This window comes from Oncorhynchus mykiss, chromosome 14 (genome assembly GCF_057628025.1).
Source record: "Oncorhynchus mykiss isolate SJ-2025 chromosome 14, ASM5762802v1, whole genome shotgun sequence".
Taxonomy (NCBI): domain Eukaryota; kingdom Metazoa; phylum Chordata; class Actinopteri; order Salmoniformes; family Salmonidae; genus Oncorhynchus; species Oncorhynchus mykiss.
This window is the reverse complement of record NC_143035.1, coordinates 39,861,917-39,875,481: the sequence shown is the minus strand read 5'-3', so window position 1 is coordinate 39,875,481 and position 13,565 is coordinate 39,861,917. Positions and strand designations below refer to the sequence as shown.

Here is a 13,565-nt window from a genome sequence, read left to right as displayed (position 1 = left end):
GGTCATTCTGGGTTAGCTGGTGTACAGGTCTGGGCTGGGGTCATTCTGGGTTAGCTGGTGTACAGGTCTGGACTGGGGTCATTCTGGGTTAGCTGGTGTACAGGTCTGGACTGGGGTCATTCTGGGTAACCAGTTGGTGTACAATTGTGCGCTGCCTCACTGGTCTTCCGGTGAGACAAACCCTGGGATCAAACCCGGGTCTGTAGTGACCGCTGCTCCACTAGGAAGGCAGATAATGCCCTACTTTATGACCAGGGCCCAGAGTGCACTTTGAAAGGAATAGGGTTCTATTTCAGATACAGACCACATGTTGGTTTTCATTACTCATCTATTAAATCACAGACGTATGACTTTCTCTCTCTCCCTCACAAACGGATGAGGTAGTTACGGTCTCCTCCCTCAGACACACACTCACTCCTTTTTTAGGCTTTCGGGTTGAGGCTGTTACGTGACCTCTTCAAGAAGGAAGACTGTCAATTCAGCACTCCAGATTTTTTCCATATGTGCCGGGAGGGGGGGGGGGGGGGGGGGGGGGGGCGAGAGCGAGGGTGAGAGAGCGGTGTCAGAATGGAAAGCTAAATAGTTTAGTGTCACTCTAAACCTTCTTGATGGTCTCAGGCCATAATATCAGGTCAGCCATATTCCTGAAGTCACTCACGCCTCGCATTCTAACTGTAGATCTGGTCTCTGTTCTGATTGTGTCCGAAATGGCACTCTATTCCCTATATAGTGCCCTAATTCAGGGCGACAGGTCCCTACGTCAGGCCAGTCAGACACAGCCTTGTTTATTAACAGTGTATCCAGTCTGACTTAATTTTTTAACATAGTCCTGAGTCCCTACAGTCGGTCAGTGTGGACAGTAGGTGTTCAGACTCATTAGATTTAGAGATTTCTACGATTCAGAGACTCCCTCACTATCTACAGTTCAGAGAGTCCCTCACTGTACCATCACTATCTACAGTTCAGAGACTCCCTCACTGTACCGCCACTATCTACAGTTCAGACTCCCTCACTGTACCATCACTATCTACAGTTCAGACTCCCTCACTGTACCATCACTATCTACAGTTCAGACTCCCTCACTGTACCATCACTATCTACAGTTCAGACTCCCTCACTGTACCATCACTATCTAGAGTTCAAATCAAATTTGTGAAATGTAATTTGTCACATGCACTGAATACAACAGATGTAGACCTTGGTGCTCCGGTACCGTTTGCCGTGCGGAAGCAGAGAAAACAGGCTTTGACTTGGGTGGCTGGAGTCTGACAATATTTTGGGGCCCTCCGCTGACACCATCTGGTATAGAGGACCTGGATGGCAGGAAGCTTGGCCCCAGTGATTTACTGGGCCATTCGTACTACCCTCTGTAGTGCCTTACGGTCAGATGCCGAGCAGTTGCCATACCAGGCGGTGATGCAACCGGTCAGGATGCTCTCGGTGGTGCAGCTGTAAAACCTTTTTAGGATCTGGGGACCCATGCCAAGTCTTTTCAGTCTCCTGAGGGGGAATAGACATTGTCGTGCCCGCTTCACGACTGTCTCTGTGTGTTTGGACCAGGATAGTTTGTTGGTGATGTGGACGGACACCAAGGAACTTGAAGCTCTCAACCTGCTCCACTGGAGCCAGGTGGATGAGAATGGAGGCGTGCTCGCTCGGGTCCTCATTGTCCTGTCGTCCACGATCATCTCCTTTGTCTTGACCACATTACGGGAGAGGTCGTTCAGACACCCTCACTAACAGTACTGGTTCCATGTCTGTGTGACCCGAAGACACCACTACAACCCGTCTTGTTGCAACGTGCTTTCACTGTTAACAGCAGCTGACACGTAATCAATGAAACGGACAGGATAGACGGTGGCTTGGTTATTTCAACACCTCTATAGTTATCTATCTATGCAGGAGATTCTAACCAAACAGAAATGTTACCACGTCTATCATTTTCTGTTAGAAATGAGCTGTTGGCTTGACATAAATGTTTTTGTTATTGAGTAGGGAGTTTCTTAAGAGGAGCAAATACAACATGATTCTGTAGGTAGCAGGTATGTTATCCAAACCCAACCTCGCTTCATTTAAAATCACCAAAGAGGTTTTAATCTCATTTAATATATTTTTTTTACAACAGAATTTGAAAGCAAGGCATCTCAAACCACTCCTAACTAACTAACTAACTAACTAACTAACTAACTAACTAACTAACTAACTAACTAACTAACTAACATGGTCCAAGCACACCAAGACAGTCGTGAAGAGGGCATGACAAAACCTATTCCCCCTCAGGACACTAAAAATATTTGGCATGGGTCCTCAGTTCCTCAAAAGGTTTTACAGCTGCACCATCGAGACCTTTGACTGATTGCGTCACCGCCTGGTACGGCAACTGCTCGGCCTCCGACCGCAAGGACACTACAGAGGGTAGTGTGTACGGCCCAGTACATCACTGAGGCCAAACTTCCTGCCATCCAGGACCTCTACACCAGGCAGTGTCAGAGGAAGGCCCTTAAAAATGGTCAGGGACTCCAGCCACCCTAGCCATAGACTGTTCTCTCTGCTACCGCACGGCAAGCGGGTACCGGAGCACCAAGTCTAGGACCTAGAGGCTTCTAAACAGCTTCTACCCACCCAAGCCATAAGACTCCTGAACAGCTAATTAAATGGCTGCCCAGACTATTTGCTTTGCCCCCCACCCCCATAGTATGTATGGTATATTCTGGTATGGTACAGTGGGTGAGTTTAGTATGTATGGTATATTCTGGTATGGTACAGTGGGTGAGTTTAGTATGTATGGTATATTCTGGTATGGTACAGTGGGTGAGTAGTGTATACAGTACAGTCTAGTTATATTACTGAGGGTGAGTATAGTGTTTACAGTACAGTCTAGTTATATTACTGAGGGTGAGTATAGTGTTTACAGTACGGTCTAGTTATATTACTGAGGGTGAGTATAGTGTTTACAGTACAGTCTAGTTATATTACTGAGGGTGAGTATAGTGTATACAGTACGGTCTAGTTATATTACTGAGGGTGAGTATAGTGTATACAGTACAGTCTAGTTATATTACTGAGGGTGAGTATAGTGTATACAGTACGGTCTAGTTATATTACTGAGGGTGAGTATAGTGTTTACAGTACAGTCTAGTTATATTACTGAGGGTGAGTATAGTGTATACAGTACAGTCTAGTTATATTACTGAGGGTGAGTATAGTGTATACAGTACAGTCTAGTTAAATTACTGAGGGTGAGTAGTGTATACAGTACGGTCTAGTTATATTACTGAGGGTGAGTATAGTGTATACAGTACAGTCTAGTTATATTACTGAGGGTGAGTATAGTGTATACAGTACGGTCTAGTTATATTACTGAGGGTGAGTATAGTGTATACAGTACGGTCTAGTTATATTACTGAGGGTGAGTATAGTGTATACAGTACAGTCTAGTTATATTACTGAGGGTGAGTATAGTGTTTACAGTACAGTCTAGTTATATTACTGAGGGTGAGTATAGTGTATACAGTACAGTCTAGTTATATTACTGAGGGTGAGTATAGTGTATACAGTACAGTCTAGTTATATTACTGAGGGTGAGTATAGTGTTTACAGTACAGTCTAGTTATATTACTGAGGGTGAGTATAGTGTATACAGTACAGTCTAGTTATATTACTGAGGGTGAGTATAGTGTTTACAGTACAGTCTAGTTATATTACTGAGGGTGAGTATAGTGTATACAGTACAGTCTAGTTAAATTGCTGAGGGTGAGTATAGTGTTTACAGTACAGTCTAGTTATATTACTGAGGGTGAGTATAGTGTTTACAGTACGGTCTAGTTATATTACTGAGGGTGAGTATAGTGTTTACAGTACGGTCTAGTTATATTACTGAGGGTGAGTATAGTGTATACAGTACGGTCTAGTTATATTACTGAGGGTGAGTATAGTGTTTACAGTACGGTCTAGTTATATTACTGAGGGTGAGTATAGTGTATACAGTACGGTCTAGTTATATTACTGAGGGTGAGTATAGTGTTTACAGTACGGTCTAGTTATATTACTGAGGGTGAGTATAGTGTATACAGTACGGTCTAGTTATATTACTGAGGGTGAGTATAGTGTATACAGTACGGTCTAGTTATATTACTGAGGGTGAATATAGTGTTTACAGTACGGTCTAGTTATATTACTGAGGGTGAGTATAGTGTTTACAGTACGGTCTAGTTATATTACTGAGGGTGAGTATAGTGTATACAGTACGGTCTAGTTATATTACTGAGGGTGAGTATAGTGTATACAGTACGGTCTAGTTATATTACTGAGGGTGAGTATAGTGTATACAGTACGGTCTAGTTATATTACTGAGGGTGAGTATAGTGTATACAGTACGGTCTAGTTATATTACTGAGGGTGAGTATAGTGTATACAGTACGGTCTAGTTATATTACTGAGGGTGAGTATAGTGTATACAGTACGGTCTAGTTATATTACTGAGGGTGAGTATAGTGTATACAGTACGGTCTAGTTATATTACTGAGGGTGAGTATAGTGTTTACAGTACGGTCTAGTTATATTACTGAGGGTGAGTATAGTGTATACAGTACGGTCTAGTTATATTACTGAGGGTGAGTATAGTGTATACAGTACGGTCTAGTTATATTACTGAGGGTGAGTATAGTGTATACAGTACGGTCTAGTTATATTACTGAGGGTGAGTATAGTGTATACAGTACGGTCTAGTTATATTACTGAGGGTGAGTATAGTGTTTACAGTACGGTCTAGTTATATTACTGAGGGTGAGTATAGTGTTTACAGTACGGTCTAGTTATATTACTGAGGGTGAGTATAGTGTATACAGTACAGTCTAGTTATATTACTGAGGGTGAGTATAGTGTATACAGTACGGTCTAGTTATATTACTGAGGGTGAGTATAGTGTATACAGTACGGTCTAGTTATATTACTGAGGGTGAGTATAGTGTATACAGTACGGTCTAGTTATATTACTGAGGGTGAGTATAGTGTTTACAGTACAGTCTAGTTATATTACTGAGGGTGAGTATAGTGTATACAGTACGGTCTAGTTATATTACTGAGGGTGAGTATAGTGTTTACAGTACGGTCTAATTATATTACTGAGGGTGAGTATAGTGTTTACAGTACGGTCTAGTTATATTACTGAGGGTGAGTATAGTGTATACAGTACAGTCTAGTTATATTACTGAGGGTGAGTATAGTGTTTACAGTACGGTCTAGTTATATTACTGAGGGTGAGTATAGTGTATACAGTACGGTCTAGTTATATTACTGAGGGTGAGTATAGTGTATACAGTACGGTCTAGTTATATTACTGAGGGTGAGTATAGTGTTTACAGTACGGTCTAGTTATATTACTGAGGGTGAGTATAGTGTATACAGTACGGTCTAGTTATATTACTGAGGGTGAGTATAGTGTTTACAGTACGGTCTAGTTATATTACTGAGGGTGAGTATAGTGTATACAGTACAGTCTAGTTATATTACTGAGGGTGAGTATAGTGTATACAGTACGGTCTAGTTATATTACTGAGGGTGAGTATAGTGTATACAGTACAGTCTAGTTATATTACTGAGGGTGAGTATAGTGTATACAGTACAGTCTAGTTATATTACTGAGGGTGAGTATAGTGTATACAGTACGGTCTAGTTATATTACTGAGGGTGAGTATAGTGTATACAGTACAGTCTAGTTATATTACTGAGGGTGAGTATAGTGTATACAGTACGGTCTAGTTATATTACTGAGGGTGAGTATAGTGTTTACAGTACGGTCTAGTTATATTACTGAGGGTGAGTATAGTGTATACAGTACAGTCTAGTTATATTACTGAGGGTGAGTATAGTGTATACAGTACGGTCTAGTTATATTACTGAGGGTGAGTATAGTGTTTACAGTACGGTCTAGTTATATTACTGAGGGTGAGTATAGTGTATACAGTACAGTCTAGTTATATTACTGAGGGTGAGTATAGTGTATACAGTACAGTCTAGTTATATTACTGAGGGTGAGTATAGTGTATACAGTACGGTCTAGTTATATTACTGAGGGTGAGTATAGTGTATACAGTACAGTCTAGTTATATTACTGAGGGTGAGTATAGTGTATACAGTACGGTCTAGTTATATTACTGAGGGTGAGTATAGTGTTTACAGTACGGTCTAGTTATATTACTGAGGGTGAGTATAGTGTATACAGTACAGTCTAGTTATATTACTGAGGGTGAGTATAGTGTATACAGTACGGTCTAGTTATATTACTGAGGGTGAGTATAGTGTTTACAGTACGGTCTAGTTATATTACTGAGGGTGAGTATAGTGTATACAGTACAGTCTAGTTATATTACTGAGGGTGAGTATAGTGTATACAGTACGGTCTAGTTATATTACTGAGGGTGAGTACAGTGTATACAGTACGGTCTAGTTATATTATCTTACTTGCTGAGGGTGAGGGTGAGAGACTCCTCTGCTGCTCTGATCTTGTTCTGTGCCTCCACATGGGTCATGTCTTCTGCGTTGGTCTCTCCGATGGACACCACCCAATCTCCCACGCCCACACCGGCCTGGGCGGCCTTACCCCCGGGGGTCAGCTGTAGAGGGAGAGAGAGAGAGGGGGGGGGGGGGGTGGATTGTGGTTCTCAACAGGGGCACTCACTTATAAAGACATACGACCTTTGGCCTATTAAAGCTGGTCACTGACAAGAACACGTAATGATTACCTGTGAAATCAGGTAACAGTATAGTTGTATAAGTACATGTGAAATAAAACAAAATTACCTACTATTTCCTCTCGCTGTGTCTCTCAATATTTTCATGGTTAAATGGAACAAACACCTGCCCTAACCGACACAGTGCTCATTCAAAGCAATTCATGTTAATGAGTCAACAACAGGGCTGATCTAGAGGAAAGGATATCTAGTCAGTAACAGGGCTGATCTAGAGGAAAGGATTTCTAGTCAGTAACAGGGCTGATCTAGAGGAAAGGATATCTAGTCAGTAACAGGGCTGATCTAGAGGAAAGACTGGGAGGATATCTAGTCAGTAACAGGGCTGATCTAGAGGAAAGGATATCTAGTCAGTAACAGGGCTGATCTAGAGGAAAGGATATCTAGTCAGTAACAGGGCTGATCTAGAGGAAAGGATTTCTAGTCAGTAACAGGGCTGATCTAGAGGAAAGGATATCTAGTCAGTAACAGGGCTGATCTAGAGGAAAGACTGGGAGGATATCTAGTCAGTAACAGGGCTGATCTAGAGGAAAGGATATCTAGCCAACAACAGGGCTGATCTAGAGGGAAGAATCAGAGGATATCTAGCCAACAACAGGGCTGATCTAGAGGGAAGAATCAGAGGATATCTAGCCAACAACAGGGCTGATCTAGAGGGAAGAATCAGAGGATATTTAGCCAACAACAGGGCTGATCTAGAGGGAAGAATCAGAGGATATCTAGCCAACAACAGGGCTGATCTAGAGGGAAGAATCAGAGGATATCTAGCCAACAACAGGGCTGATCTAGAGGGAAGAATCAGAGGATATCTAGCCAACAACAGGGCTGTTCTAGAGGGAAGAATCAGAGGATATCTAGCCAACAACAGGGCTGATCTAGAGGGAAGAATCAGAGGATATCTAGCCAACAACAGGGCTGTTCTAGAGGGAAGAATCAGAGGATATCTAGCCAACAACAGGGCTGTTCTAGAGGGAAGAATCAGAGGATATCTAGCCAACAACAGGGCTGATCTAGAGGGAAGAATCAGAGGATATCTAGCCAACAACAGGGCTGATCTAGAGGGAAGGATATCTAGTCAACAACAGGGCTGATCTAGAGGGAAGAATCAGAGGATATCTAGTCAACAACAGGGCTGATCTAGAGGGAAGAATCAGAGGATATCTAGCCAACAACAGGGCTGATCTAGAGGGAAGAATCAGAGGATATCTAGCCAACAACAGGGCTGATCTAGAGGGAAGAATCAGAGGATATCGAGTCAAAGGGAACATATTGGTTAACAACAGGATCAGAGAGATGAAAGTGCACACCGAAACATTCTAGGGCATAGTACGTTCACACCAATCAACAGATGTGTCCTCTTGCTCTTACCGGTAGCTAGCGGACCCCAGAGGGCCTTTTAAACACTGTATTCACTAAATATACATACACAAAGTCGTCAAGAGGATTCCTGTTTGGGTCTGTTATCACCGGCTAGTGATTTGTAGGGGGAACCTAAGGGCTCTGTGTCTGACAAGTCCTCACTGTGTGTGTGTGTGTGTGTGTGTGTGTGTGTGTGTGTGTTCAGCCAGATGGTGCCCCACACCACAATGAGGACATGAGGTAAGAGTCCAATCAGCACTATGACATCACCTCTTATGATCCACTGCAGATGTGGACCGAAGCTTTGGAGTGAAGTTCAACTCCCGACAGGACACTACAGAGAGCGAGCGGCTCCGCCCCAAATGGTACCCTATTCCCTACAAGAGCTCTGATCTAAAGTAGTGCACTATGGGCCCCGAATAGGGTGCGATTTGGGAAGCATTGAGAGATATTAACTAGCAGTCCGACACGACACCACAGGTCACCTAACAGACTAGATGATATTAACTAGCAGTCCGACACGACACCACAGGTCACCTAACTGACTAGATTATATTAACTAGCAGTCCGACACGACAGGTCACCTAACTGACTAGATGATATTAACTAGCAGTCCGACGTGACACCACAGATCACCTAACCGACTAGATGATATTAACTAGCAGTCCGACGTGACACCACAGATCACCTAACCGACTAGATGATATTAACTAGCAGTCCGACGTGACACCACAGATCACCTAACCGACTAGATGATATTAACTAGCAGTCCGACACGACAGGTCACCTAAGTGCGACAGTACAGGATAGGATTATACTAGTGTGAATTATTTTTTTTAAATGATGTAATGTATATAAGTTGGATCATTCCTGACATCAGACATGAGTTACAGCCACATCACACACAGTAGGGAACAAGCTGCATATATGAACCTTAAACCACTCGGAGTCCCTACCTTGCCAGGCCTGCTGCAGCAAGGTCCCTAATGGCACCCTCTCCGCACAAGGCTCTGGTCAAACAAAGTGCACTATATAGTGAATAGGGTGCCACTTGGAGACACTTCAAAGTGTCCTTTAAAAAAAAAAAATAACTCTTGACATCCACCACAGAGGCTGTTAATACACACGGAGATCGTATGAAGAGAGAGGAGATGCCAGAATGTGCTTAGTAAGGGCCTTACTCAGCCTTGTCCCGGAGGCTTAACGAAATGTGTCAAAGTCTCAGATCACTGAGAGTACAAAGTGTTCAACATCAGATCACTAAAAAAAAAAGGAGAGCGAGCCAGAGAAAGCCAAAGCAAGGCTGAACATCACAGGGCTAAACCCCGACTGGAATACTGATTTCTGTCATGTAGACATCGTCTGAGTCCCAAAATGGAGCCCTATTCCTTATCTAGTGCACTAGATGGGGACTATGGTCCATAGAGCCCTGGTCAACAGAAGTGCACTACATGGGGACTATGGTCTGATTTGGGATGCAGACCCTGGTGTGTGAAGACATCGATTACCCCGTCCTATCCGGTTATTGATCCCTTTAGACTATTGGCTCATAAATGATCACAAGATTTTAGACCCTAAATCATTGGTTTCTGTCGTGTTCCACTAAGCTATACGATTCAACTGCTTTGATTCAGCACATTAAAACAGACTGAGGGAAAGTCCCGTAGCGGAAGATACAGCTCCCTTGTGGAGTGGTTTAATTTCAGCTTCCCTTGACTGTAGAAACCTGGGGGGAAAAAAGCCAGGGTGTTCCAAGATCGATGCTGAAATTGGACGTCTATCCATGTCTTGAGGACGTTGAGACGTTGCCCTGAAAAACAGCCACTAGGGGCAACATTGAGAGCTATTACCATAAAGAAGTTTTGGGTAATCCCATGACGCTGGATAATCCCATGACGCTGGGTAATCCCATGACGCTGGGTAATCCCATGACGCTGGGTAATCCCATGACTCTGGGTAATCCCATGACTCTGGGTAATCCCATGACTCTGGCAGGTCGTGGATCAGAAGGTTGTGTGTTCGCTCCCAGTCGTGGACACTCGTTTCTATTTTAACCCTAATCCCAAACCTTAACCCTTCAGAATGAGAGTCTAAAAACCTAACCCTTCATTTGGAAATGGGACGATACACAGAAGTAGGAGTAACGCTGACGTTTGAAGAACGTGGATAAAATTATGCAGTCAGGCAGCTTGTTGAAAAAAAGCATCTGGTTTGTTTTCGGTGGGGGGGGGGGGGGGTACAATAAATATATTCCTTATGAAAATCAAACATCAAGTTAATCACTTGTGATCTACCCAGGCTGGAAACAATTAAAGATACAACTAAAAGGGTGTTACAGAGAAACACCACACGCAGGCCCCTCCCCACCACACCACACGCAGGCCCCTCCCCACCACACCACACGCAGGCCCCTCCCCTCCACACCACACGCAGGCCCCTCCCCTCCACACCACACGCAGGCCCCTCCCCTCCACACCACACGCAGGCCCCTCCCCACCACACCACACCACATGCAGGCCCCTCCCCACCACACCACACCACATGCAGGCCCCTCCCCACCACACCACACGCAGGCCCCTCCCCACCACACCACACCACACGCAGGCCCCTCCCCACCACACCACACGCAGGCCCCTCCCCACCACACCACACGCAGGCCCCTCCCCTCCACACCACACGCAGGCCCCTCCACACCACACCACACGCAGGCCCCTCCCCACCACACCACACGCAGGCCCCTCCCCACCACACCACACGCAGGCCCCTCCCCTCCACACCACACGCAGGCCCCTCCCCACGCAGGCCCCTCCCCTCCCCACCACACGCAGGCCCCTCCCCACCACACCACACGCAGGCCCCTCCCCACCACACGCAGGCCCCTCCCCACCACACCACACCACACGCAGGCCCCTCCCCACCACACCACACCACACACCACACGCAGGCCCCTCCCCACCACACCACACCACACGCAGGCCCCTCCCCACCACCACACCACACGACACGCAGGCCCCTCCCCACCACACCACACGACACGCAGGCCCCTCCCCACCACACCACACCACACGCAGGCCCCTCCCCACCACACCACACCACACGCAGGCCCCTCCCCACCACACCACACCACACGCAGGCCCCTCCCCACCACACCACACCACACGCAGGCCCCTCCCCACCACACCACACCACACGCAGGCCCCTCCCCACCACACGCCACCACACGCAGGCCCCTCCCCACCACACGCAGGCCCCTCCCCACCACACGCAGGCCCCTCCCCACCCCACCACACCACACGCAGGCCCCACCCCACCCCACCACACCACACGCAGGCCCCACCCCACCCCACCACACCACACGCAGGCCCCGCCCCACCCCACCCCACCACACCACACGCAGGCCCCACACCACACGCAGGCCCCACACCACACGCAGGCCCCACACCACACGCAGGCCCCACCCCACCCCACCACACCACACGCAGGCCCCACACCACACGCAGGCCCCACACCACACGCAGGCCCCACCCCACCCCACCACACCACACGCAGGCCCCACCCCACCCCACCACACCACACGCAGGCCCCTCCACACCACACCACACCACACGCAGGCCCCTCCACACCACACCACACGCAGGCCCCTCCACACCACACGCAGGCCCCTCCACACCACACGCAGGCCCCACCCCACCCCTCCACACCACACGCAGGCCCCTCCGGTGACTGGTATTCTGAGGCGGCATGGGCTGAGAGAAGGTGAACAGGGGCGTTTGTGGAACAGAGTAGAGAGCAGATTATAATAGAAACCAGTAGACAGTAAAGCCCAGCAGAGCAGATTATAATAGAAACCAGTAGAGAGCAGATTATTATAGAAACCAGTAGAGAGCAGATTATAATAGAAACCAGTAGAGAGCAGATTATAATAGAAACCAGTAGAGAGCAGATTATAATAGAAACCAGTAGAGAGCAGATTATAATAGAAACCAGTAGAGAGCAGATTATAATAGAAACCAGTAGAGACAGTAAAGCCTAGCAGATTATAACAGAAACCAGTAGAGACAGTAAAGCCTAGCAGATTATAATAGAAACCAGTAGAGACAGTAAGGCCTAGCAGTAGAAACCAGTAGAGACAGTAAAGCCTAGCAGATTATAATAGAAACCAGTAGAGACAGTAAAGCCTAGCAGATTATAATAGAAACCAGTAGAGACAGTAAAGCCTAGCAGATTATAATAGAAACCAGTAGAGACAGTAAAGCCTAGCAGATTATAATAGAAACCAGTAGAGACAGTAAAGCCTAGCAGATTATAATAGAAACCAGTAGAGACAGTAAAACCTAGCAGATTATAACAGAAACCAGTAGAGACAGTAGAGCCTAGCAGATTATAACAGAAACCAGTAGAGACAGTAGAGCCTAGCAGATTATAACAGAAACCAGTAGAGACAGTAAGGCCTAGCAGAGCAGATAATAGAAACCAGTAGAGACAGTAAAACCTAGCAGATTATAATAGAAACCAGTAGAGACAGTAAAGCCTAGCAGATTATAATAGAAACCAGTAGAGACAGTAAAACCTAGCAGATTATAATAGAAACCAGTAGAGACAGTAAAGCCTAGCAGATTATAATAGAAACCAGTAGAGACAGTAAAGCCTAGCAGATTATAATAGAAACCAGTAGAGACAGTAAGGCCTAGCAGAGCAGATTATAATATAAACCAGTAGAGACAGTAAAGCCTAGCAGATTATAATAGAAACCAGTAGAGACAGTAAGGCCTAGCAGAGCAGATTATAATATAAACCAGTAGAGACAGTAAAGCCTAGCAGATTATAATAGAAACCAGTAGAGACAGTAAAACCTAGCAGATTATAATAGAAACCAGTAGAGACAGTAAGGCCTAGCAGAACAGATTATAATAGAAACCAGTAGAGACAGTAAAGCCTAGCAGATTATAATAGAAACCAGTAGAGACAGTAAGGCCTAGCAGAGCAGATTATAATATAAACCAGTAGAGACAGTAAAGCCTAGCAGATTATAATAGAAACCAGTAGAGACAGTAAAACCTAGCAGATTATAATAGAAACCAGTAGAGACAGTAAAGCCTAGCAGATTATAATAGAAACCAGTAGAGACAGTAAAGCCTAGCAGATTATAATAGAAACCAGTAGAGACAGTAAAACCTAGCAGATTATAATAGAAACCAGTAGAGACAGTAAAGCCTAGCAGATTATAATAAAAACCAGTAGAGACAGTAAGGCCTAGCAGAGCAGATTATAATATAAACCAGTAGAGACAGTAAGGCCTAGCAGAGCAGATTATAATATAAACCAGTAGAGACAGTAAGGCCTAGCAGAGCAGATTATAATATAAACCAGTAGAGACAGTAAAGCCTAGCAGATTATAACAGAAACCAGTAGAGACAGTAAAGCCTAGCAGATTATAACAGAAACCAGTAGAGACAG

At 45.4% G+C, this 13,565-nt stretch overlaps 1 protein-coding gene across 5 annotated transcripts in view; it reads right to left on the bottom strand.

The window, feature by feature from the left end:
- Nucleotides 1-13,565, bottom strand: part of LOC110487794 (PDZ and LIM domain protein 7) — an 83,559-nt gene that overhangs the window by 48,907 nt on the left and 21,087 nt on the right. For all 5 annotated transcript variants that reach the window (XM_036943536.2, XM_090198917.1, XM_090198919.1 and 2 more), the window contains exon 3: nucleotides 6,463-6,614. In XM_036943536.2, the coding sequence (XP_036799431.2) occupies nucleotides 6,463-6,614 (152 nt within the window). The remainder of the gene's footprint in view (nucleotides 1-6,462; nucleotides 6,615-13,565) is intronic.